General features: G+C 37.5%; 2 protein-coding genes and 1 long non-coding RNA gene across 3 annotated transcripts in view; 2 read left to right on the top strand and 1 right to left on the bottom strand.

Annotated features, from left to right (window-relative positions):
- LOC134826500 (uncharacterized) overlaps nucleotides 1–25,245 on the top strand; it is a 95,580-nt gene that overhangs the window by 5,887 nt on the left and 64,448 nt on the right. The gene's annotated exons all lie outside the window — the stretch shown is intronic.
- Nucleotides 1,171–8,532, top strand: LOC134826493 (uncharacterized). The gene is made up of 14 exons (XM_063838873.1): nucleotides 1,171–1,339; nucleotides 1,483–1,563; nucleotides 1,850–1,924; nucleotides 2,059–2,109; nucleotides 2,264–4,418; nucleotides 4,549–4,701; nucleotides 4,825–4,905; nucleotides 5,009–5,219; nucleotides 5,366–6,006; nucleotides 6,166–6,216; nucleotides 7,179–7,318; nucleotides 7,478–7,634; nucleotides 7,740–7,883; nucleotides 8,038–8,532. Exons 2-14 carry the CDS (start codon nucleotides 1,519–1,521, stop codon nucleotides 8,349–8,351), a joined length of 4,218 nt encoding a protein of 1,405 aa, XP_063694943.1. The 5' UTR covers nucleotides 1,171–1,339; nucleotides 1,483–1,518; the 3' UTR covers nucleotides 8,352–8,532.
- Nucleotides 13,939–23,788, bottom strand: LOC134826492 (uncharacterized). The gene is made up of 7 exons (XM_063838872.1): nucleotides 23,704–23,788; nucleotides 23,310–23,392; nucleotides 18,824–22,893; nucleotides 16,537–16,622; nucleotides 16,193–16,426; nucleotides 15,952–16,058; nucleotides 13,939–15,767 (listed from the first exon to the last, which is right to left on the bottom strand). Exons 1-7 carry the CDS (start codon nucleotides 23,736–23,738, stop codon nucleotides 14,800–14,802), a joined length of 5,583 nt encoding a protein of 1,860 aa, XP_063694942.1. The 5' UTR covers nucleotides 23,739–23,788; the 3' UTR covers nucleotides 13,939–14,799.

The following is a 25,245-nucleotide window of genomic DNA, read 5'->3' as shown; positions in this document are numbered from 1 at the left end:
TTTTGTCGACACTATACCGAAAAAATCAGTCCCGTAACTCTTACCGTTTTTTTTGTATAACCGACCGGAAATTACACACGGACAGACAGACAGACAGACACACACACACACACACATTCTGGTGTTATTAAGGTGATAGGCCCAGTACATTATACTGCTTGTTTCAGTGCTTGTTTTAGCGCTTGACAGTTCATCAGTGTTGTCGCTTCAATGTTGTCTAATAATATCAAATATTAGACTCAATGTTAGTTTTATCCATTGTTAGGATGGGTCTAGATATTTTCTACTTTATATAATTATATCAGAAGATCTAGACAAATTGATCAGTAATGAGCGTGGAACTCGTTATTATAATAACCATGATGAAAGATAATGCTTGTTACCTCAATAGAGGACTAATCCTCATGACATTAGTGTTCAGTGTTTGTCTTTGTTTGATAACTTGATAAGGTATAATTGTGAATAGGTGATGTGTTTTCAACGGCAGTTAATTTGCCAGCCCTCCAGCCAACCGAGGTTAAATACGAACTACCGTTGCAACCTATGGTTACATGTTGTTCAATGTTACTTTTATTCGTTGTTAGGACGAGTCTAGATATTTTACGTTGTAAAATTATATCAGTAGATCTAGATAAATCAATATATATAATAACCAATGAGATATAATGCTTCTTTGCCCTTAATCACATTAGTGCTCAGTGTTTGTCTTTGTTTGATAACTTGATATGGTATAATTGCGAACAGGTGATGTGTTTGAAAAGGAACACGACAGTCACTTTGCCAGCCAACCAAAGTTAAATACGAACTACCGTTGCAATAAGGCTCATTTCTAATTTGTACGTTTTATAATCTGTGTACGCTACTTGTGTCCGTTGAATACAACTACGTGTCAAACGTTGTTCACGAACTTAAAATTCTCCCTGTGAATGTTATATTAGATATGAAAATTATTAGATCTAAGACTTGACGTTAAGTTTAATATTAGGTTATTGTTCAATAGCTATTTTTGTTGCAGCTTCAATTTAAGTAAACAAATTTGATTATTCCTTGGTTAGTAAGTTTTTATTTAATGTACAATAGATTATTACGGCTATTATTTCAGTAACAATATATTCTTGCAGTTAAATTAACAATAAACATAACTAAGTTATAATAACCATCACTAGGAATGAGATATTGGTGGTTTAAAAGTAGATTAATTCTATTTTTGATACTGTTTACGTTGGTTAAACCTGATTTAACCGATGAACAACCTGGACCTTGCAATACGGAGACAAGACCAAAACGTAGGAAGGTTGTCGCACATTGTAAGAAATGTGGTTTTAAAGCTGATACAGAGGTTAGTAGACAAGTTATTCAAATCATGTAGTATTCTTTTGAAGTTTCAAGTTCATGCTGAGGTTAACATCTGTGACTTGGATTCGACATTTTATCAGGTAATCCATAATATATATATATATATAATATATAAGAACTCTACAGACAAAGCTAGAAGGACATACATGTGACGAGCCGGCGATGGGAGAACCTAGTGAACAAGAAGCGACTACTAATGACACGGACGTAAGCTTAAAAATATATGTTTTCTAATTTTTATTTTTATTTATTTTTTAATGTACCAACTTTATAATCATAAATAATGAGTTGGATAGGAGCCTCACTATTTATTTTGAGTCTGATCAACATTAATTATCGTCAACAAACCAAAATATCTAACTATGATAAATATGATAGACTTGCGTTAAATCGCAGTATTTGATTGATCAGTGGAATCCATTAAAGATTCAATTATAAGCAGTAACATAGGTCAAAATTAAGTCAATTTTTTCTATCGCACTTGTTTTTACAGTTTTCAACGAGTTCAAGCAATGTTTACGAAAACGAACAAGTACAAACAACTCCGGACGAAACTGTTGATGCGCCTGTAAGTTATAAAGAGAGCTTATTATTATAGATAGATAGTTCTATATATATATATATGTCAGTCTGATATAAAAGTATGAATAATTTATTTTGATAATAGCTAGACATAATAATGATAATAAACAACTTTTTTAGAGGAACAAAGAACAAATTGAAAATGAACCGCCCACAACATCATCTAATCGGGTAAATTATTAATACAATAAATATAATATAGTCATATCTATATTATAAATATGTATTTCAAAATTGACGAAGTCTCCCTCAATTTACTTAACATGCAATCATTCTACCTTTATTTGTGATCGGTAATTAAATATTTGAAATAATTATGTTTCAGCATAAGATCATCTCATGTGATCTTTGTGGTACAGTTCAGCATTCTCATAACATGGAACGTCACAAAAATAGCAATCGTTGTAGAATACGTTGTGAAATATGTGGTATTCGTGTTACATCTGGAGTCTACCAAGAACACAAGAGTACTCACTTGATGAATCTAAATCTGGGGTTTGGTGATTCATCTAATTCAACTGAACCTACGCCAAGTCCATTTGAAGTGGAAGTTGAAGAGGAGCACAGCGATATCTACAAGATTTTCGCCAGATATATTAAAAGTAAAGTGAAGTTAGGTAGATTAATGGATCGGTTCAATTTCCAAGTGTCTAACTTCAGTCCGAGTGAGTTGGTTCATCTGTTCAAGAAAGTCTTCAGAGCTCAGAAAAACGCTTTTAAGGTGAACTTGTCCATGGGGTTGATTCTGCAACACAAGACTTCTGGAGAGTACAGATTCAATTGGAGTTCACAGAACAATCAACTCCTATTTATGAAACCCGGTCTTATTCGTAACTCGATGGATAAGGCTAATTTCATAAAAGCCTTGAATGAAATCTGTCTTATAAACAAGGTTTTAAGACCTAACAGTGAATGGATCTTTGTTAAAGTAACGAACATAGAGTTTTTCATCTACAAAATGCCTGGAATTGCTATAGGTTCTTCAGTTGATCTCCCTGCACACCTCTTAAGGAATAAAGGACTACTCTCTCTTACAAAAGACAAAAGAGGTAAAACATTCACCGATAAGAAATGTTTCTTTCGTTGCTTGGCTTTGTATTTCGAGACACCACTTAATGGACTTGAAAGAAAGACCAACAAACTTCTGAAAACGTACTGTGAAAAAGCTTCGATAACTCACTTTGATGGAATATATCTTGAGCAGCTTGAGGAGATATCAAGAATTTTTGGTGTTCCAATCAATGTATACCAACAAGATGAGAATCGGAACACAAACCTTCTATACCGGACAACTCTGGAGTCAGAAAAAACACTCAATCTTAATCTCTTTATTGATCATTTTAGCTTCATTAAAGATCTTAGCGTTTACTCTAGGTCATTTCGGTGTCAAAAGTGTGACAAAATCTGGACCAATTCTGGACACTTCCACCGTCACGTAAGAACATGTGAAGCTGGTATAAAAGAATACTATGGCAACGGTACATTTTCTGTAAAACCGACCATTTATGATGAACTCAGTGATGTAGGTATCGATATCCCTGAAGATCTGCGGAACTTTCCCTACCGGGCAACATTTGACATCGAATGTTTATTAAAGAGCACAGATGAAAGTACTGAAAAGATCGATTACTGTAGTGAACACGTGTTAGTGTCAGTATCGGTATGTTCAAATGTTGATGGTTTCTTGGAACCAAAGTGTTTTGTCCTAGGGAAAGAGGGGGATCAGAAACAACTTGTAAAAGATATGTTGGATTATCTGCTCCAAATAAGCGAAACATCGGCCATGCTCCTTAGGGAAAGATATGCAGATTTTCTGGATACCATAGAAAAGTCGCCATTGCAAGATAAGTTCGAGAGCTACATTGGTCAGTTGCCGGTTTTAAGTTTCAACGGGGCCAGATATGATCTAAAAGTGCTCAAGACGACACTTATTCCAGTTCTTATTGAGCTCGACTCGGTCAAATTTGCAATTAAGAAGGGTACAGGTTACATGGTTATAGCAACAGAGGAGCTGAAATTTCTCGATGCGACATACTACATTGCCCCAGGATTTAATTATGATTCATTTTTAAAGGCATACGGAGTGAAGCAGAAAAAGTCGTACTTCCCTTATGAACACTTAGATTCTCTAGAAAAACTTGACTCAAGAGAATTTCCAGCTTATAAGGATTTTCATTCGTCTCTTAAGAACTGCAACACTTTAGAACCTTTAGGAAAAAAGGATCTAACTGAAAGTGAAGTAAGATTGTTAGGATACACCGATACAAAAGACAAACTTTTCACGGCAGAAGATGCTAAAGTTATTGGTCAGAGTAGATACCGTGATTTGAAGAATAGGTTTGAAGAAAACAAGTGGAACATCCGTGACTACCTTATTTACTATAACAATTTAGACGTTAAACCATTTATCGATGCCCTGGAAAATATGACGAAATATTACACGGAGAGAGGGGTTGATGTTTTTAAAGATGCTGTTTCAGGTGAGTGCTCATAAATCTTTTAGTCTCATTTTGAATCAACAACTTCTTAGTCCCATTGTTTTTTGTTGTTGCAGAAATGACTCTTTAATCTTACCCTCCGAGACTTATAATTAAACTACGATATTTGCAGCGCCAGGTATTGCAGAAAGGATTGCTTTCCAAACTCTTGAAAAGGATGAGACTTTTTTCCTTTTCAATAAGAAGAACAAGGATCTTGTCAAACTCTTCCGGGATAATTTGGTTGGAGGACCCGCTCTAATATTTGACCGTCATCAGGAAGCCGGTTAGAGACAAATTACAGTAATTTTATTATTATTTTAAGTAAGTGACATATTTTAAACTAACACCAATCAGTTCTTTTATGAAATAGTAAATCTTCAAACGCATAACTTTCAAATCTATCTAGGTAAAACGAAGATACGACATGATCCAGATGGTCCTGATTGTGTTAAGATTTTGGGATTTGATGCAAACGCTCTATACTTGGGTAAATATATTTTAAAAGACAACTAAATGATACGGTTGGAACTTCTAGAATATAACAAGGATATAAACATTGATTTAACTTAACGAACTAACGCTTATTTCAGGCTGTATGGCCGAGGAATGTCCATGTGCTATGTATGTAAGACGACGGGCTGAAAACGGTTTCGTAAAAGAGTATCCAACTCCCCAATCCTACGCTGCTACAGATTGGTTGGCCCACAAAGAAGTGGAAGATAATGTGTACATCCAGCATGCCAGGAATGGACCGGAGTTTAAAATCGGTGTTAAGAAAATCCCAGTCGATGGGTACTGTCAGTAAGTTAAATATTTGATAATAACGTTAAAAGTTAGATATAAACGTTAAAACCGTAAAAGAATAATGATGAGACGCTACCAACTAAATATCGGTCTTGTATAACAATCATATAAAATTTCCTTAATCATTACATTTGTCATTTCAGGACGACGAACACCGTTTACCAATTCCACGGGTGTTATTTCCATGGATGCAGATCTTGCTTTCCGGATGCCTACCATGATAGAAAGGACGCTAAAAATGGTTGGAAATCTCTAGACGAACGTTTCCAGTATACCAAGGATATCTCTGAGTATATCATTGGAGCTGGTTATGATCTGCAGGAAATGTGGGAGTGTCAGTGGAAAGAACTAAAGAAGAATACCACAACTAAGAACAAATACTTGTATCCTGGTGAAGATAAGTTCCGACTGACAGAGATCGAAATTATTGACATGATTATGGATGGATCACTGTTTGGAGCAATTGAAGTTGATATAGAGGTTCCTGAAAACTTGAAGGAAAAGTTCTCTGAAATGACACCGATCTTCAAAAATGTTGAAGTCACGGTTGATGACATAGGCGATTTCATGATAGGTTATCTCAAAGATTCTGGAAAGAAGTTTCACAACACTCGATATTTAATTGGCTCGATGTTTGGAAACAAGATTCTACTTATCACACCATTGATCAAGTGGTATCTGGAACACGGTCTTGTTATTACTAAAGTACATCAAGTAATCCAATTCCAACCTAAAAGATGCTTCAAACGGTTCGCTAACCAAGTTTCAGACGACCGTAGAGCAGGTATTATGAATTAATAATGTTTAACTACTTACAAAATAAATATAGCCTTCTACTTAAGCACAAAGTAATTTCTCACCACCCTGACTTAATGATCTTAAGATTCTATTTTTGTTTCGAAAAAAATAATAATAATAATAATAACTGAATTTAATTTTATAGGAGATGCAGATAGCAGTATGGCTATGATAGCTGAAACATCTAAACTGTTAGGTACCAGTCACTATTTGTTTTATTTATTTATTTATTTATTTATTTATTTATTTATTTATTTATTTATTTATTTATTTATTTATTTATTTATTTATTTATTTATTTATTTATTTATTTATTTATTTATTTATTTATTTATTTATTTATTTATTTATTTATTTATTTATTTATTTATTTATTTATTTATTTATTTATTTATTTATTTATTTATTTATTTATTTATTTATTTATTTATTTATTTATTTATTTATTTATTTATTTATTTATTTATTTATTTATTTATTTATTTATTTATTTATTTATTTATTTATTTATTTATTTATTTATTTATTTATTTATTTATTTATTTATTTATTTATTTATTTATTTATTTATTTATTTATTTATTTATTTATTTATTTATTTATTTATTTATTTATTTATTTATTTATTTATTTATTTATTTATTTATTTATTTATTTATTTATTTATTTATTTATTTATTTATTTATTTATTTATTTATTTATTTATTTATTTATTTATTTATTTATTTATTTATTTATTTATTTATTTATTTATTTATTTATTTATTTATTTATTTATTTATTTATTTATTTATTTATTTATTTATTTATTTATTTATTTATTTATTTATTTATTTATTTATTTATTTATTTATTTATTTATTTATTTATTTATTTATTTATTTATTTATTTATTTATTTATTTATTTATTTATTTATTTATTTATTTATTTATTTATTTATTTATTTATTTATTTATTTAATTATTTATTTATTTATTTATTTATTTATTTTTAAATTTTGACCCAGAATGAATTTATAAACGTTTTGTACAGTCTAGCTCTATTTAGTATTTTCCACTTTTTGTTTCCTCTCGGAAATTCTGTCTTGATCTTGCCAGTTTTGTATTATATATGTTATTCAATGATACAAAGTATATTACAACATTTTATTACTAGGTAACTCTGTATACGGACATTCTATTATGGATAAATCTAAGTTTACGAATGTGACATTCTGCGCTTTTGACCAAGCTACCAAACTCGTCAACGATCCATTTTTCCATAGTTTAGATGAATTTGAAAACGAGACATTTGAGGTTTGTGCAATTATTATTTAAAACACCGTAACACGATAATCAACTCCTGAGAAATTTGATAATGGTTTTTATCTATTTATTTATATAAATAAATTTGTAGTATTAATTTGTTTTCTTGGTTTATTTTAATTTTATTAGTAATATTAAACTTTCTTACAGATTGTACGATTGAAGAAGTCTGTGAAATACGATTTACCCCTACAACTTGGATATTTTGTTTATCAATATGCGAAACTCAAGATGTTGTCATTTTACTTTGACGTTGTGGATAGGTTCATCGATAGACGAGATTTTTCACTCCTTGAAATGGATACTGGTAGGTCTATTAACCAGAGACTAAAGAACTAATAAAAAAATTTAGGAATACGTGTTTTGATATTGAATAATCCTATTAAAGTCAGCTTCAAACAAACAATTTCAGACAGTCTTTATTTAGCTCTTAGTGCAACATCGTTAAACGAAGTGATAAAACCAGAGATGCAGAGTGAATGGCCAGAAACAAAAGCTCGTTGGTTCCCCCGTTCTGATTCACCTGAGAACAAAGCCTACGACAAAAGAACTCCTGGTAATTTGGTTGTTATTCTCAAAGTTAAAAATGAATAAAACAGATAAAATATAGTGACGTAAATGATAGGGAGAGAACAAAATTCACAATTTCAATTATTAAATGCACTTCAAATCGCTTGAAAATAGTTTAATGTAAATTCATGTTTTTTCAGGACTGTTTAAGCTGGAATGGTCGGGGGATGGTTTCGTCGGACTCAACGCGAAAACCTATTACTGTTATGATAGAAGTGATCCTAAGAAAGATAAACATAGTAGTAAAGGAATCAGTAGAGCTTTTAACCTTTCAAAAGAAGACTACCTTAACGTTCTTGATACAAAGTACATTAGTAACCAGGAGAATAGGGGTTTTGTATTTAGAAACAACAAAATGTATTCGTATGTTATGCAAAAGCAAGGTCTGACATACTTTTACTGCAAAAGGAAATTGCTGGCTAATGGTTTATCAACGACATATCTCGATATTTAGTTATTTTTCTTAATAAATTACAGTTATTAATGACAGAATTCGTTCTTTGGTGACATATGCTTATTTTCTTAGCATAATTGTGTTAAAATGTATCTAAGGAATTATATAAATTACTTTTCTCACTTAATTTTATTTTTAGAGTGAATACTTACTGTATCTGTAAACAAACGTTTGTTGAACATACCAACATATTACAAACAAACAAAAAAAATAGTATTATTTTGATTAATATATTAAAGTAATAGAGTAATATCATAGTAAAAATAATTGTTGAGTGTATAACGATTTGACCTAGTGAGTAGTGATAATGACACCCGTCATTAATAATGATAAAACCGTCATTATTAATAATGAAACCCGTCATTAATAATGATAAAACCGTCATTATTAATAATGACATCCGTCATTAATAATGACACCCGTCATTAATATTGACACCCGTCATTAATAATGATAAAACCGTCATTATTAATAATGACACCCGTCATTAATAATGACACCCGTCATTGATAATGATAAAACCGTCATTATTAATAATGACACCCGTCATTATTAATGATAAAACCCGTCACTAATAATAATATCCGTCATTAATAATGACACCCGTCATTGATAATGATAAAACCGTCATTATTAATAATGACACCCGTCATTATTAATGATAAAACCCGTCACTAATAATAATATCCGTCATTAATAAATACACGTCATTAGTTATAATAATATTAATACTGTTATTATACCGTTATTATGTCATTATTATATCATTATTATAGTTTCATGTTTTTTATTACATTTCTTTTGTAATTTATTAGTTTTTTAATCTTTTTAGAACTCTTACTATTTTTTTTTTGTAGATACAAGTGAAACAAACAACTTTAATATTTAAGTATTTATATTTCATACACAGGTAAACTCTAAATAAAAACATTCTATTAGTCACTATCTTTATCGGACATATCGTCATTTTCTGCACTATCTTCTGTTTCAGTATTTTCTCTATAATTTGATACGATTATATTATTTTCACTATTTTCGTCATCATCGTCACTTCCACTGTCAGAACTTTCCCTGCTATCAGTATCAGAGTCCGTTGAATCTTCATTTTCAGAATAAAATAGTTGTCCGAATTCCGGTTTAAGAAGACCAAATATCTTGACCAGTTCCATGAACTCTTTGTCGATCATATCTTTAACCTCTGCCTTTGAAAAATTTGTAAATTCGGTCAGTAAATTTATATCCTTTTCACTTATCTCTGACAAGTCCATATTCTTCAGTATGAAATTAATTACTTGTCGCACTTTTGGAATGTCAGATTTTATTTCTTCAACATTTTCGGCGGCAACTAGGGATTCCATTTCAATCACATTGTCGACTAAGTCTCTTGATTGAAGATCAATTTCTTTCTGGTTCAGTTGTTCTGTATTTTTGCGGTCCCTCTTTCTAGCTTGTCTTAGTTCATTAATATCAATTTTATTTGATTTCACAAGAAAATCAAGTTCCTGAAGCGAGAATTTCACCGTATCTACCATTCTTTTCAATTCTTGACAGTCAAATTCTGGTACTTTTTTATCTAATTCACCTGTTTTTACTGTCTCCAGGGAGTGATCATCAAGATAGCTGGTATATTTTGGAAATGAATTCTCCGCTTTTCCAGAATCCTCCATCGGAGAATCGGAGTTGAAAACATTATGTGTAGTTTTAGAATATGGTTTATCCTGAAATTTTTGTGGAGTATTTTCCGAATGATAAGAATATCTGTGTGTTCTGAGACTTCCAGAGTTCTTGTAGCGTTTATCACAAAAATTACATTGATATAATTTCCCCATTTTTGTTTGTAGCACTACAGAATTATATTAGTGGATACAATTCTGGAAATGATTAAATTTTTGACGGATCTCCTCCTTATATAGCCGAAAAACCAGGCATGTTAATTATTGTCTTTAATTTTGTGCATTGAAAATTAGAAATCAATCATTAGTGTTTTTAATCTATAAATTCGAAAGGAATAAGTAGCTTGACTTACTTCCTATTATAACATAATTTATCAGTTTCTACAGGTTTCCGATTTACTTCTGTTTATTAATAATAGACATTTAAAGTCAAACTCGATACCAGGAACGTCACTATAATTATTGACAACAACAAAAAATGTGTGCATCATTTTCAGGCTATAAAAGGACCTGAACTTGTGGCCGTTGAATCATTAATTTCCATTAAACTCGTTATGGATGCAGCAATTCTACAAAACTTGCCAGAGTTGTACCGCCCAGTTTATCAACAAAACTGGAGAACAATTAGAGAAAGTCTCAAACATGGTCGGATACGTGATACGTTTCATTTCCCTCTTTTTGAAAACGAAGATAGCGAAATTAAATCTAAAGCAGAACGGGTAATTTCAAACTACAATCGTACAATTAAAATAAATGTCGCTTTTGGTTTCATTCTGAAAAATCGGTCCACTGATGAACTCAAGTTTTTCCACCCATCAAACAATACGATGTTATTTCTGACACCAAAGCTGTTGGAAAATGCTTCAGATTATGAGCAATTCAGAACTGATATCGAAAAAGAAGACGCCTTTCAGTATGCAAGAACAAACAGGCCATCAACAAACTGGAAAGTAGCAAGAATAATTTGTGTTCGATTTGATGTTTACAAGATGTAAGAAGCTTTTGATTCCATAAGGATTTATATTTGTAATTTAAAAGAATTTCTCGTAATATGTTTTACATATAAATAATCATGTATTTAAATTTCTTAAATACCACATTTTAACAATTAACCTGTAGTTTTATTTGGTTCGTTAAGTCAGTAACTGTCAAGCATTAACAGTAACACAGCTGTTACCGTAACTTATGTACTCGGACTATATATTGTTAATACGATCTTGATATTATTGAGTAACCACGTCATGAAAGTGCTCTCTAATTACGTTACCACATCAACAATATCGTTGTTACGTGAACGTGTACACTATAATACATTGAACGACTTCTGCTGTGTGATGAAAGTGATTAGTTGATACATCAGTATCACATAACGTAGGGTTAGATAAAATTTATTGCTGGGATAAACTAGGTTAAAATGTATAACATAATAACATAGTCACATTTTAGAACGACTCTGACTGGGATTTGAACTTGTAACCCCCGTCTTAAAAGCCGGCAGATTAACCAACTGCGCCACCCGGGTGATTGCATAATAACACGCGTTTTTAAAAAATGTGTCTCAATTTTTGCTTAAATACAGCTCCAAAAATCCCTCATACACTACTAACCCTAACCCTAACCCTAACCCTAACCCTAACCCTAACCCTAACCCTAACCCTAACCCTAACCCTAACCCTAACCTAACCCTAACCCTAACCCTAACCCTAACCCTAACCCTAACCCTAACCCTAACCCTAACCCTAACCCTAACCCTAACCCTAACCTAACCCTAACCCTAACCCTAACCCTAACCCTTACCCTAACCCATCAACGATTCTTCGATGCGAAGCAAGAATGCTAGTTCGCGCGGCGCGTCGAAGCGGCGAAGTCCTCCCCTAACCCTAACCCTAACCCTAACCCTAACCCTTACCCTAACCCATCAACGATTCTTCGATGCGAAGCAAGAATGCTAGTTCGCGCGGCGCGTCGAAGCGGCGAAGTCCTCCCAACAATATAGCAACGTCTGATAAAGGTTACATTGGGCGAAAGCATGACATATTCAACTTTTATTTCTTGTATTCAGAAATTAAAATTTCAATAGTAAATACAAAATATTCGGGTCATTTTATTTATAAACTTCGGGTTTTTTAAAATTTTGTAAGATTGTTATTAAATTTTTATATCGTACATTCAATTTTTATTTATCATTTATGGTCATTGCTATATTATTTGTATATTGTTTTAATTGACGATGTCAATTCATCTCAGCTCGGCGCGGCACAGTAACGCATCGCGCTACAATATATTGTTTTAATTTCTCATTGCTGTAAAAGTATTCGCTTCACGCTTCAAAGCGTAAATTTTAAAATATATGCGCGGCTTACCTGACCTTTCGTTTCAAAATACTTTGGGCAGTGAATGAAATACATTGAAATGTGCCCATCTTGCTCGAGTCATTGCTAAGGTTTGGCTTATAGGGGTTATTTAAACAATAAAAGGAACGAGTTTTATTTGAAGTGGAATGGCACGCTATTTTATGTGCGCGGCCGGCGCTCTTTTGAAGCGTTCTGAACATGAAGCTCCGATACTACGTGAGAAAAGCTTGTATCACGTGGTGACCCCCACGGTCGTTTCACTATAGTGTAGCGTCTTCGACGCTACAGGGGGAGCCGCGCACTTCGTGCGCGGCGGGTCATACAACGTATGACAAAGAAAAGCGAACAACAGACTAGCAAGCTAGGTAAGCCGTAAAAGTGAAACAGACAACTTGGTGCATAAGCTCGATTTAGTAGTGCTCGCAGTAAAAAGAACCACAACACAGTACAGCTGCGTACTTGTGCGCGGCGGGCCGGCTTAATACGTTAAGCAAATGCAAAATATAATGGCAATTAAAATATTACATTTCTGACATACCTTCTGTCACATTACCGCAGAGGTAGTGGGGACATACCTTCTGCCACATTACCGAAAGGTAGTGGGGAAATACCTTCTGCCACATTACCGAGAGGTAGTGGGGACATACCTTCTGCCACATTACCGCAGAGGTAGTGGAGACATACCTTCTGCCACATTACCGCAGAGGTAGTGGAGACATACCTTCTGCCACATTACCGCAGAGGTAGCGGAGACATACCTACTGCCACATTACCGCATAGGTAGTGGAGACATACCTTCTGCCACATTACCGAGAGGTAGTGGGGACATACCTTCTGCCACATTACCGCAGAGGTAGTGGAGACATACCTTCTGCCACATTACCGCATAGGTAGCGGAGACATACCTTCTGCCACATTACCGCATAGGTAGTGGAGACATACCTTCTGCCACATTACCGAGAGGTAGTGGATACATACCTTCTGCCACATTACTGCAAAGGCCGTAGTGGAGACATACCTTCTGCCACATTACCGCAGAGGTAGTGGAGACATACCTTCTGCCACATTACCGCAGAGGTAGCGGAGACATACCTTCTGCCACATTACCGCATAGGTAGTGGAGACATACCTTCTGCCACATTACCGAGAGGTAGTGGAGACATACCTTCTGCCACATTACTGCAAAGGCCGTAGTGGAGACATACCTTCTGCCACATTACCGCAAAGGTAGTGGAGACATACCTTCTGCCACATTACCGCAGAGGTAGTGGAGACATACCTTCTGCCACATTACCGCAGAGGTAGTGGAGACATACCTTCTGTCACATTACCGCAGAGGTACAGGTAGTGGAGACAAACTTTCTAAATAACTTCGTGATCCAGGTCGCGTATACAGAATTATCAGAAATTTTGAACTGTAAAAATCACAACAATGCGACTCATAATTGCCATAAATAATGTTCCTATCCTTAAATGTAATATGCATGTACTACGGCTTCATGTGCCTTTCAGATTTTATGTGACAGGATTATCCAAATTTGAGAAAGAAGAGAAGGAAATAACGTATTATAAGAATCTTAACATAAATAATTTATTAATTGACAATATAGGATTGGTAAACAAATTCGAACAAATCAATAATCTGTTTTATCGTCACCATAACAACAGTCACTTCTCTATCCAAAACATAGCTTTAAATTACAAAACACTGATTTACCCACACGTCGGAGGGGTTAAATAGGAAATCACTTTTTTTTAAACGATAACTCCCCCCCCCCCCCCCCCCCCCCCCCAATACCACGGTAAGTGCGTTTTACTAGTCATAATTAATGATTTAATGATATATTTAACCATTTAATACGTTGATTTCATCATTACCAAATTAAACTTGTCGCTACTATTTTGTCATGCAAATTGATTCCGAATGAAAATATTTCCAAAATGGTAAATAATCATCATATTCAATATTTGAACTAAACCGAAAAATATAAGATTACAGACTAAGTTCAGACTTCACGAGAACAACCATGAAATTAGAATCCCAAAAACGAGCCTATACGTGAGATGTCTGCCAACGTGGCCTGGGTTTCATACTATGTATCGCTGTCAAATCGAACTGAAGTGAGCTTCTTTGTTAGTAAAAATACACAAGAAATACACAAAGACGAGAAGAGAGTTTTGACTTCGGTGATTTCGCCAATCTCATCCGACAACACCATACTAGATGTAAAAATGGTTCAATATAAACACAGCAGAACTGCACTTTAGAATCGTTTCAACATATTTACAAAAATATAAGAGTTCATCTTTTCAGTCTGTTCCTTCATTTCATTTTCAGTTATAGTTCGTAACAACAGAACACACTAAGATTGTCTCAAACAAAACATGACACGTTACCACAACAATTAGCAGCAGTCTCCCTCACTTGTTGCTCCTTGTTGGTAATTTACTTGGTAACCGGCTACGAGGGGCGGGAATTCTCGACCTGCTGGCAACACCAGACTTCACCGCAGTTACCATGGCAACACCAGACTTCACCGCGCCCCCCGTTTTAGCAGCTGATACTTTGTCAGCCGGTTTGTTTACATTTGATACTCTGCTAGATTTGGAGGAGTTTGCAGTGTCGTCCTGTTTAGCGGCTTTATTCTCGAGAGAACCTAACACGGGTCGCCTTGCTCCTGGCGTTGCCATGGTAACTGCTCTTCCTCCTACAAGCTTGCTTTTATCAGCCACTTTCTTAAGATCAGCTCTACCAGCCAGCCCTGTGTTTATCTTAGAGATGCCCGCTAGTTTAGGGGGGACACCTATTTTTGCTTTTATAGTCGGCTTCTTTTTGGCAGATTCGCTTAAGTCAGATGAGGGTTTTGGTTTTGCGAGAGGTCTGTTCAGGGTATTGGATCTAGCGGCTAGCTTTATTTTGGGAGTGGCTGGTTTAGTAATTGCAGACTCATCTCGGGGAGTCGCCGTGGCAACTGCTCCTGCTTTTATGCGAGGAGTAGCAACAGCCCCGGTTCTAACGCGAGGAGTGGGGGGTTTCTTTGGAGCAGCGTTCTCGTTATTCTCAATGAGCAGAGTTCCAGCGCTGGCTGACTTGGAGGAGGCGTAGTCACCTTTGCCGCGAGGCGGAGTAGAGCAGATCTTCTTCTGCCTTATTCTTGGAGGTGTGCTGATCACTGGAGTAGGTTTGTAGTTACTGCGCGCTTGTAATGCGCTTGGTCGAGTGGGTGTCAGCGGTAAGTTGCGTTGTGGAGTCATGCAACCCGACCCCTCGTACGACTGTGATTTCTTGGGAGTTCCACAAGGACTCATGGGCCTAGATCTGGGGCTGACTGGTGCCTGCATGTGAGGTCGGGGACTGGGAGGCATCCAAGGCTGCTTCATATCACCAGCTGAAAAGGATTTTGTTTGATGTTCAACGTACGTATAGACAATTATAATTATTATAACTCCTTTCATGCCTAATTTATCAATTCACATTATTAATCAAGACATCTAGCTAAAGAAGAAAATAATTGTAAAAGCAGTAAACTGCTCCCCTAAACTAACAAAGTTACGACAGGATGCTGGTCTCACCACTAGCAGATTTGGAGACAGGACTAAAACTTGGTGTTTTTGAGACTGGAGAGCCAAGTTTAGCTCTAAATGCCGCGAACGTTGACCTTTCCTCTCCTATATCCTCCCTGTAAATAAGGTAGTCATAAGGAGACTAAAGTCTAGAATTATTGTTATAATTATTGTTATTCTAAGTATAGTATGAAAACCACAAATTAATCCAACAAATAGGGTAGTCCCCTGCCTAAAATTGGGGGCTTACTTTTGAGGAGCCATGCAGGGAAGAGTTGATGGTCGAGGAGGTTTTGATGCACCTCTTGTAGGAGTTGGGGGCCTTGCTGCATCTCTTGTAGGAGTTGGGGGCCTTGCTGCATCTCTTGTAGGAGTTGGGGGCCGTGCGGCACCTCTTGTAGGAGTTGGGGGCCGTGCGGCACCTCTTTTAGGAGTTGTACTGTGTACCGCTTTTACTGGTGTGTTCTTCTTATCTGCTCTCAAACTGGGAAAAATTATATTATAATCTGATAAATATAATTATTATAAATTATATCATAATATGATAGAAGTATTGGTGAGGATACAATAATAAAACTCAGAAACTAAACTCACAGTTTTGGCTTGTAGGAGACTGGAGTAGTCGCAGGATCGCGAACCCGTTTACTCGGCTCCATCACTATCTGCTGACCTTGATACATCTGAAATGTAGGAATAAGTCGGGTCCTCACCAGACACCAGTCACCACAATTTCTTATTAAGTCAATCAAACATCTACACAAACTGTAAGACAGGCTGTGAGGCTGAGAATGATGGGTTGAAGAAACGTTCAACCTATATAAATGGTGTGGTGTACAGTGTACTGTGTTCACTGAACAGCTCTTATGTCATAGTTTGTCAAAATTCCTTTCTGTCATCGCTCCAAAAATTTGAATTTTGAAATATTGCGCGAAATGAGGAAAGTGATCAGACTTTCTTCACAAAAACGTTTTCGCGCGCTACGTTCTCAAGATTATAATAATGTTGGAGAAACACTTCCCTCGGGACAATCCACTACACAAGATCTTGAACCGGAACAGTGTAAAAGTCTCATACAGCTGTATGAAAAACATGGAATGCCTCATAAAATCCCGGAACAAGCAGTTGCTTCGTCAGCACCAGGAAACCCAGGAACCCACCACACGGCAGTGCAACTGCCGCTCCAGGAACTCCTGCCCACTAAACGGAAAGTGCCTATCGAAGTCTGTGGTATACATGGCGACTCTCCGTACGGAAAATGAGAAGCACCACTACATCGGTATGACGGAGGGCACATTCAAGGACCGGTACAACGGGCACACGTCATCATTTCGCCTGGAGCGGTACCGAAATAGAACCAAACTGTCGGAGAAGATCTGGTCCTTCAAAGACCGTGGGTTAGAATTCGGGATCGAATGGAAAATAATCAGACGTGGACACGGATACAGAGCCGGCCAGAACAGCTGCGATCTGTGCACGTCTGAGAAATTAGAAATTTTGCTTCGATCCTCTGACCCACACTTACTTAACTCCAGGACGGAAATCCTCACAAAATGCCGCCATAAACGGAAATTCCTTTTATAATCTAATGACTCATATATCTAACCCCTAGTATTGTTTCACGAGTGAATGTTTATGTTAATTTTTAGCTTTGTAATTTTAATTTTAGTTCCTATACCTCAGTTGTCACTGATGATATCATGGTTTTGTATCATGATTGAAACATTTGTCTGACTCAACCGGTCGTTTCATTTTGTATCTAGCTCTCGGCTTGCCGATTGAGCACTGTAAGCAGACGACGCCACCCACAATTATATTTAAATATATTTATATTTTCATCACAATTCAATTTTAAGACGTTTTAAAGCCGATGCCATTTGCCCAAAAATTGGCAAGGGGTTCCCAGGCGGGATTTAAAAAATTGATAATTGGAAAAACAAATATCTGGCTGGAGATAACCGCACACAAACATGCTAGCCAGTGGTAAAACGACCGCGGCATTTTTTCCAATTTTAGACCTTTTTAAAAAGATTTTTTAGGACCAATCAGTTTTTGAGGGAGCGGCATACAGGTACGTTTCGCCACTGCTACCCTTATAATAAGCTTGGTCCTATCTGAAATAAGACTAGCCTTAGTCCAAGCCAAAACCCCAACCCCAAACATGTCTCTAACTCTCGCTTTCACCTAACATGTCTGGTGACACAAACTGTGAAGGGTTGGGTGGAGTGGGTGAGTTCGGGAAGGGGTGAGTTCGGGTGGAGGGGGTGAGTTCGGGGGAGGGGTGAGGTCGGGGAAGGGGTGAGTTCGGGTGGAGGGGGTGAGTTCGGGAAGGGGTGAGTTCGGGAAGGGGTGAGTTCGGGTGGAGGGGGTGAGTTCGGGGGAGGGGTGAGTTCGGGGAGGGGTGAGTTCGGGTGGAGGGGGTGAGGTCGGGGAAGGGGTGAGTTCGGGTGGAGGGGATGAGTTCGGGTGGAGGGGTGAGTTCGGGTGGAGGGGGTGAGTTCGGGGAAGGGGTGAGTTCGGGTGGAGGGGGTGAGTTCGGGTGGAGGGGGTGAGTTCGGGGAAGGGGTGAGTTCGGGTGGAGGGGTGAGTTCGGGTGGAGGGGGTGAATTCGGGGGAAGGGTGAATTCGGGTGGAGGGGGTGAATTCGGGGAAGGGGTGAGTTTGGGTGGAGGGGGTGAGTTCGGGGGAGGGGTGAGTTCGGGTGGAGGGGGTGAGTTCGGGGAAGGGGTGAGTTCGGGGGAGGGGGGGGTGAGTTCGGGAGGAAGTAGTACATATGAACGTGGAAGGGAGGGGGAGGGGTGAGTTCGGGAGAAGTAGTACATAGGAACGTTACACCAAGTTGAAACTGAGGGTTAAGAACTTTTAATGAAAGAGACGAACTAACCGGAGAAGGAGGTTTGAGAACTTGTCTGAGATAACTCTTTTCTTTGTCACCGAACAGGACAGATGGCGAGTTAACTTGAGAGATGAAGAGATCGTCATTGTCAATATTAGCGAGGTAAGAGGGAGGGAGGAGACCCAGGGATTCTCTAGACTTCACGCTGCTCATACTATCGCGGGAACATAAAGGCGCAATACTGTCATAGTCCTCTTCTTCAAGAAAATCTGGTCGAGCGATAAACAGTTCGTTTTCTTCAGTTGGATATGTAGCTACTGAAGTCCCACTAATTTCACCAACGTTTTGGGAAAAAGATACGTCACTTTCTGCAGTAATTTTGTCTTGTTCTTCTGTCCGAGATAAATTGGTAACAATTTCTAATTCAGTGCTGGCTATTTGATCAGACATTTCACCGGGCTCATTGTGATTAGGGATCATTATATCCTCCGATAAACTCTGAGATCCTCTATCAAATTGATCTAAAACATTATTAGCAGACACCAGATCCTCCTGTGTTACATCTTCTTTTGTTGTGCAGTCACCAAGATCATCTTCAACACTCACAGGACTCTCTTCAACACTCACAGGACCGTCTTCAACACTCACTAGATCAACATCGGTGATGATTGAATCAACTTCAACGCTAACTGGATCATCTTCAACACTCACTAGATCAACATCGGTGATGACTGGATCAACTTCAACGCTAACTGGATCATCTTCAACACTCACAGGACCGTCTTCAACACTCACTAGATCAATATCAGTGATGACTGAATCAACTTCAACGCTAACTGGATCATCTTCAACACTCACTAGATCAACATTGGTGATGACTGGATCAACTTCAACGCTAACTGGATCAACTTCAACACTCACAGGACTCTCTTCAACACTCACTAGATCAATATCAGTGATGACTGAATCAACTTCAACGCTAACTGGATCATCTTCAACACTCACTAGATCAACATTGGTGATGACTGGATCAACTTCAACGCTAACTGGATCAACTTCAACGCTAACTGGATCATCTTCAACGCTCACTGGATCAACATTGGTGATGACTGGATCAACTTCAACGCTAACTGGATCATCTTCAACACTCACTAGATCAACATCGGTGATGACTGGATCAACTTCAACGCTAACTGGATCATCTTCAACACTCACTAGATCAATATCAGTGATGACTGAATCAACTTCAACGCTAACTGGATCATCTTCAACACTCACTAGATCAACATTGGTGATGACTGGATCAACTTCAACGCTAACTGGATCAACTTCAACGCTAACTGGATCATCTTCAACGCTCACTAGATCAACATTGGTGATGACTGGATCAACTTCAACGCTAACTGGATCATCTTCAACACTCACTAGATCAACATCGGTGATGACTGGATCAACTTCAAAATTAATTGGATCAACTTCAACGCTAACTGGATCATCTTCAACACTCACTAGATCAACATCGGTGATGACTGGATCAACTTCAACGCTAACTGGATCATCTTCAACACTCACTAGATCAACATCGGTGATGACTGGATCAACTTCAACGCTAACTGGATCATCTTCAATACTCACTGGATCAACATCGGTGATGAATGGATCAACTTCAAAATTAATTGGATCATCTTCAGCACTCACTGGATCAGCATCGGTGATGACTGGATCAACTTCAAAATTAATTGGATCATCTTCAACACTCACTGGATCAACATCGGTGATGACTGGATCAACTTCATCGCTAACTGGATCATCTTCAACACTCACTAGATCAACATCGGTGATGACTGGATCAACTTCAACGCTAACTGGATCATCTTCAATACTCACTGGATCAACATTGGTGATGAATGGATCAACTGTAAAATTAATTGGATCAATTTCGTCAATGCTTTTGACATATTCTTCTTGGTTCAGTATAGATTGATTGTTCAAGGTTACAGGCTCTTCTAAAATACTGAAATAACAATCTTCTTCAACAGCATTAGAGCTTTTTATGATTCCAGAAGATTCTTCAATGGTTGTGTAAGGTTGCTTTTCTATATATGCACAATTCTTCTTTTTCTCTTCCAAATCCCCTGCTCCAGAAGAAACTTCCTCTTCTATAGCAACAGGTACTGTAGCAGTTTTATCTTCAACCTCTTTATTGTCAAGATGCTCCTGCTCTTCGCTAGCAAGTATTTCGGTACAATATTCAGTTGTTGATTCCTCTGGACTATAAGCAAGGTGTCCTGATAGAGTATTAGTGTTAATTGAGTTGCTGAGTGGTTTTGCGTCTCTAGCAATAGGTTCTTCTACAATCATCTCACAATCATCTTGCTCTGGGCTAGCAACTTCAGATACCTCATCAATATGATTAGGTTCCTCATGCAGAGAGATATATTGTTCAGAGGGAGCGGCAGCACCATCTGTTATCTTGTCATGAGGTGTAGGACTCTGGTCAAAAGTGAGCACGGACCCAGTATTAGGACTTATCTCTTTTTTAAACAAATTCTGATCCTCTTCCTGTTTTTTTTCTGAGTTAAAGTCAGAAATTTCGATTGGTGAGTGTGTTTCAGTAGTGGGTTTGTATAATTCCGGACCAGTTTCTGGTTTTGTATTGGGTGACATATCTGAGTTCTCATCTTGACTCAAATACTCGCTCAGGTCAGTTTCTGAAACATCCTCATAGTCAGGAGCAGTAATTATCTTTTCTTCCTCGTTTGATCTATTTTCCGCAAGGTAAGCACTTAAATCGGTATCAGATACTTCTTCGTATATCTGAGGTTTTACAGTGGGTTCTGGGATAACAATTACACTGTCATCTGATGATGGAGTATAACCCTGTAGCTGTTCTGAAAACATTGTGTGCACGGATTCTTGATACAACTCTTTATCAGAGGCCATTCTCTGAAAATAGTTGCCAGAAAGTCTCTCTTCTCCACTCTCGGGTAGAACTACAAAGCTTTCCTCATTTTGTGGTATGTCAAGTGACTTGTAAAGGAAGGAACTCTCTCCAACTCCCTCATATAGTCCCGTCTCAACTGAGTCTAGTGTAGGGGTTACTGCTGCTACTGGCACAAACCTGTCCAGGTGAATGTCCTCAAGATCGTGTAACTCTTCAGAGGGGGCAGGTTGTTTTACTAAAGGATCTTCTGTTGCCTGGTCAAACGAATAATTGTACTTGTCTTCAAAATATTTAGCAATTTCAGACATATCAATGTCTTTTGGAACAGGTTTTGGTGATTTGCCTCTCAAAACCTCGAGATCCTGATCTAACAATTCATCAAACTGCGAGATGTTGCCATCAAACTGATCCTCTTCTTCAACACCAAGTCCACGCTCAAGAAATTTCTTCTCTACTTCACCATCAGGTCCACCACTAAGAAGCCCAGCCTCTTCTTCACCATCAATCGCACCACCCAACAAGTCCTCCTCTTCTTCTTCACCATCAAACGCACCACCCAACAGTTCCTCTTCTTCTTCTTCACCATCAAACGCACCACCCAACAGTTCCTCTTCTTCTTCACCATCAAACGCACCACCCAACAGTTCCTCTTCTTCTTCACCATCAAACGCACCACCCAACAGTTCCTCTTCTTCTTCCTGAGAAATGAATACAGTAGAACTGTTCTTATTTGCCTCTGCCATCAGCAAGTTTCCTAAGTTGTGTATCTCTGTTCGTACCTCTCCTGGCACATAAGGACTGGTGTTCTTGGAGAGAGAATTTCGTTTCTCCAGGGAGCAATCGAGGTCTAGTTTAGTGATACTATCACAGAGATCTGTGATACTGATATTATGGGACGTCTTCACCACTTCTACTTCCTGGTTAAACATCTGATCAAAATCCTCTGCAAAATTTTCTATCTTGTGAGCCAACAGCTCTTTCTCGGTAGATTCTCCCACCTCTTCATAGCCTACCATTCTCTGACAAGATGGTGACTTCTCACAAGGATTCTCCAGAGAGCGCCGTATCTCTGATTTGGGAGTGAGGTTCAACTTCTTGATGTCTAGTAACATCCCTGTGTTGGGCGTTGCCTTTGGAGAGTGCACATCAACGTGTTCTTCCTCGTACAATGGTCCTGAAGAGTAAAATATTGTTTAAAACTGTTCAATTCGACTGAATTGGAAATTTACTCAATTAAATCTATCGATAAAGTGCTCAATTATTTATGACGGTATTATGGGGAGATCTTCTCTAAATTATGTTTAGTTTGTGATTGCCAAGACTCAGGACGATCCTACTAAAAGGTCGAAGGAGATAAAAATTATCATTGCATTGTTGGGAAATCGCAGTTTAAATTCGAGTATGCCATAGAATTACACCTACAGCTGACCTTCAAGGACCCGTAACTTTGGTAAGGATCAATATTTTTTTATGAGTTACGGAAATCTGGTAGATCAATTTCCATGATTGACAATATTGGTACCCACCCCCCGGCTCCCTTGACAAGCTTAGAGTTGGCTAAATTATAATTTAATGTATTCCTTAACTTACTGAGAGGTGTTGCAGGTTGGGAGAGAGAGGGAGTAGCATTCCTAGAGCGAGCTCCAAAAGAAATCTCATCATCAGAATAGTCACTGAAAGAAATGTAAAAATAAATGACCCCTCTCACCCTTAAGGTATGTTTCTATCTAAAAGAGGGAGCCATGGCCAATTTAGGCTACATTTAGATGTACTAGTTAGTATATATACTATATAATATAGAACTTAGATGTACCAAAGTAGGTATTATCAACTACCATCGTCCATAATGATACATTATTATGACAAGATTTTGAGCAACATACCATTATTATTCATTTTGAATAAAGCCAACAAAACTTGTTAATTACATTATTAATTGACAGGCTTTCTAAAAACAAAAAATTTTAGAAATTCAGTAACTTACCTGCATGTATTTGTAGATAATCGTTTGGTTTCCATTAAAACATACACATAAAAACCTGAGATATCAAATTAGTAGTGGTAATAATTTCAGAATTCGATAGCTTTCGGTGATAGTTCTGAATTCTGGTTTTCAGTTAAACCAACAATTTTTAGATTAAATCATAAAATGATGAAACATATAAATGCTAGGCGCAAAACTTTTTTTGTGAAACTTGATTTTGAGACTGCAGCTGACCGACAAACTAGGGCCTATGACCAAACTTCTGAGCGGGGTCCAGACTCCACCTGCCCATCAGTACGGTGCCTGCTGCGCAATACAGCCTACTAAATTTTGCCAAATAACTTAAACATGTAAAAAACCAAGCTTTGAGGTACTCTACAGTCTACATGTACTAGTCTCGATCTCCTGAACACGTACACAACCTTTGATCGAAATTCAAGGCCTAAATCAAAATTCCCAATAGCTACATTATATTCTATTGTTAATCACGGAGAATATAATGCAGATTAAAGTTTGCGTCATCCGCAAACATTAATATTCGACCAATTTATGATTGGTCATTGGACGACGTACTAGATACTGTTGTCCAGAAGCGATCCCTGCCAAACCAACCTAAAGTAAGTATATGTCGATACCTGGGTTCCTTTATTGGTACAGAGTCTGGAAAGAATAATTTTATCCAAGCCAAATGTGTTGAATGGATAGAAGAGATCAAGGGATTGGCATCAATTGCACAGCATGAGCCACACCTTGTTTACGCCGCTTTTGTTTACGGCTCCTCCCGCAGATGGTCTTTCCTGATGAGGACCACCCTTGACATAGCAGTGAACTTGCAGCCAGTGGCGTAACGTTGCCTGTTGGCGCCCCCCTGCTGAAAAATGCGCCCCCCTGTTGGCGCCCCCTCCCCTTTTGGTGCCCCTCCCTAAAATTGAACAAATTAGGTGATTTTAAAGAATACTCCGGTAAAATCTCTAAAAAAGTGTTTATCTAGAGCAAAACGCGCAGTTTTGCTAGTACTTTAGTTAAGTTTTCGAAATTGTCCCACATTCAAACGACGATTTGGCGCCCCCCTAAGACGGCGCCCCCCTGCACAGCGGGGTCAGCAGGGCCTTTCGTTACGCCACTGCTTGCAGCCCATTGAGGACAAGATCAGGAATTTGCTCATTCCCAACATGACAGGACACACAATTCGGTCAAACCTTGAGCGCAGTCTGTTCTCCCTCCCAGCCAAGTTAGGTGGACTAGCTATCATCAATCCAGTAGAAATTGCTGATAATGAGTACAAGAACTCACTCATGGCTAACCAGCAGCTTACAAAACACATCCTGAAGCAACACACCACTCTCAATACCAACAGAGAGGCTGGGAAAGCAGTCAAGTCTGCCATTAGCCTGTCAAATGCCAAGAGGTATGAGTCACTCAAAAACCAGCTGATGAACGATCTTCCACCTTCGATCAGTGAGAAGATCCCACATGCATGTGAAAAAGGTGCATCAAGCTGGCTGACCGGACTTCCCTATGAGAAGTACGGCTTTGTCTTGA

The sequence above is a fragment of the Bolinopsis microptera genome, chromosome 2 (assembly GCF_026151205.1).
Source record: "Bolinopsis microptera isolate Bmic1 chromosome 2, MBARI_Bmic_1.0, whole genome shotgun sequence".
NCBI lineage: Eukaryota > Metazoa > Ctenophora > Tentaculata > Lobata > Bolinopsidae > Bolinopsis > Bolinopsis microptera.
Note: the sequence above shows the minus strand (reverse complement) of the source record. Positions and strands in the feature narration are given on the sequence as shown.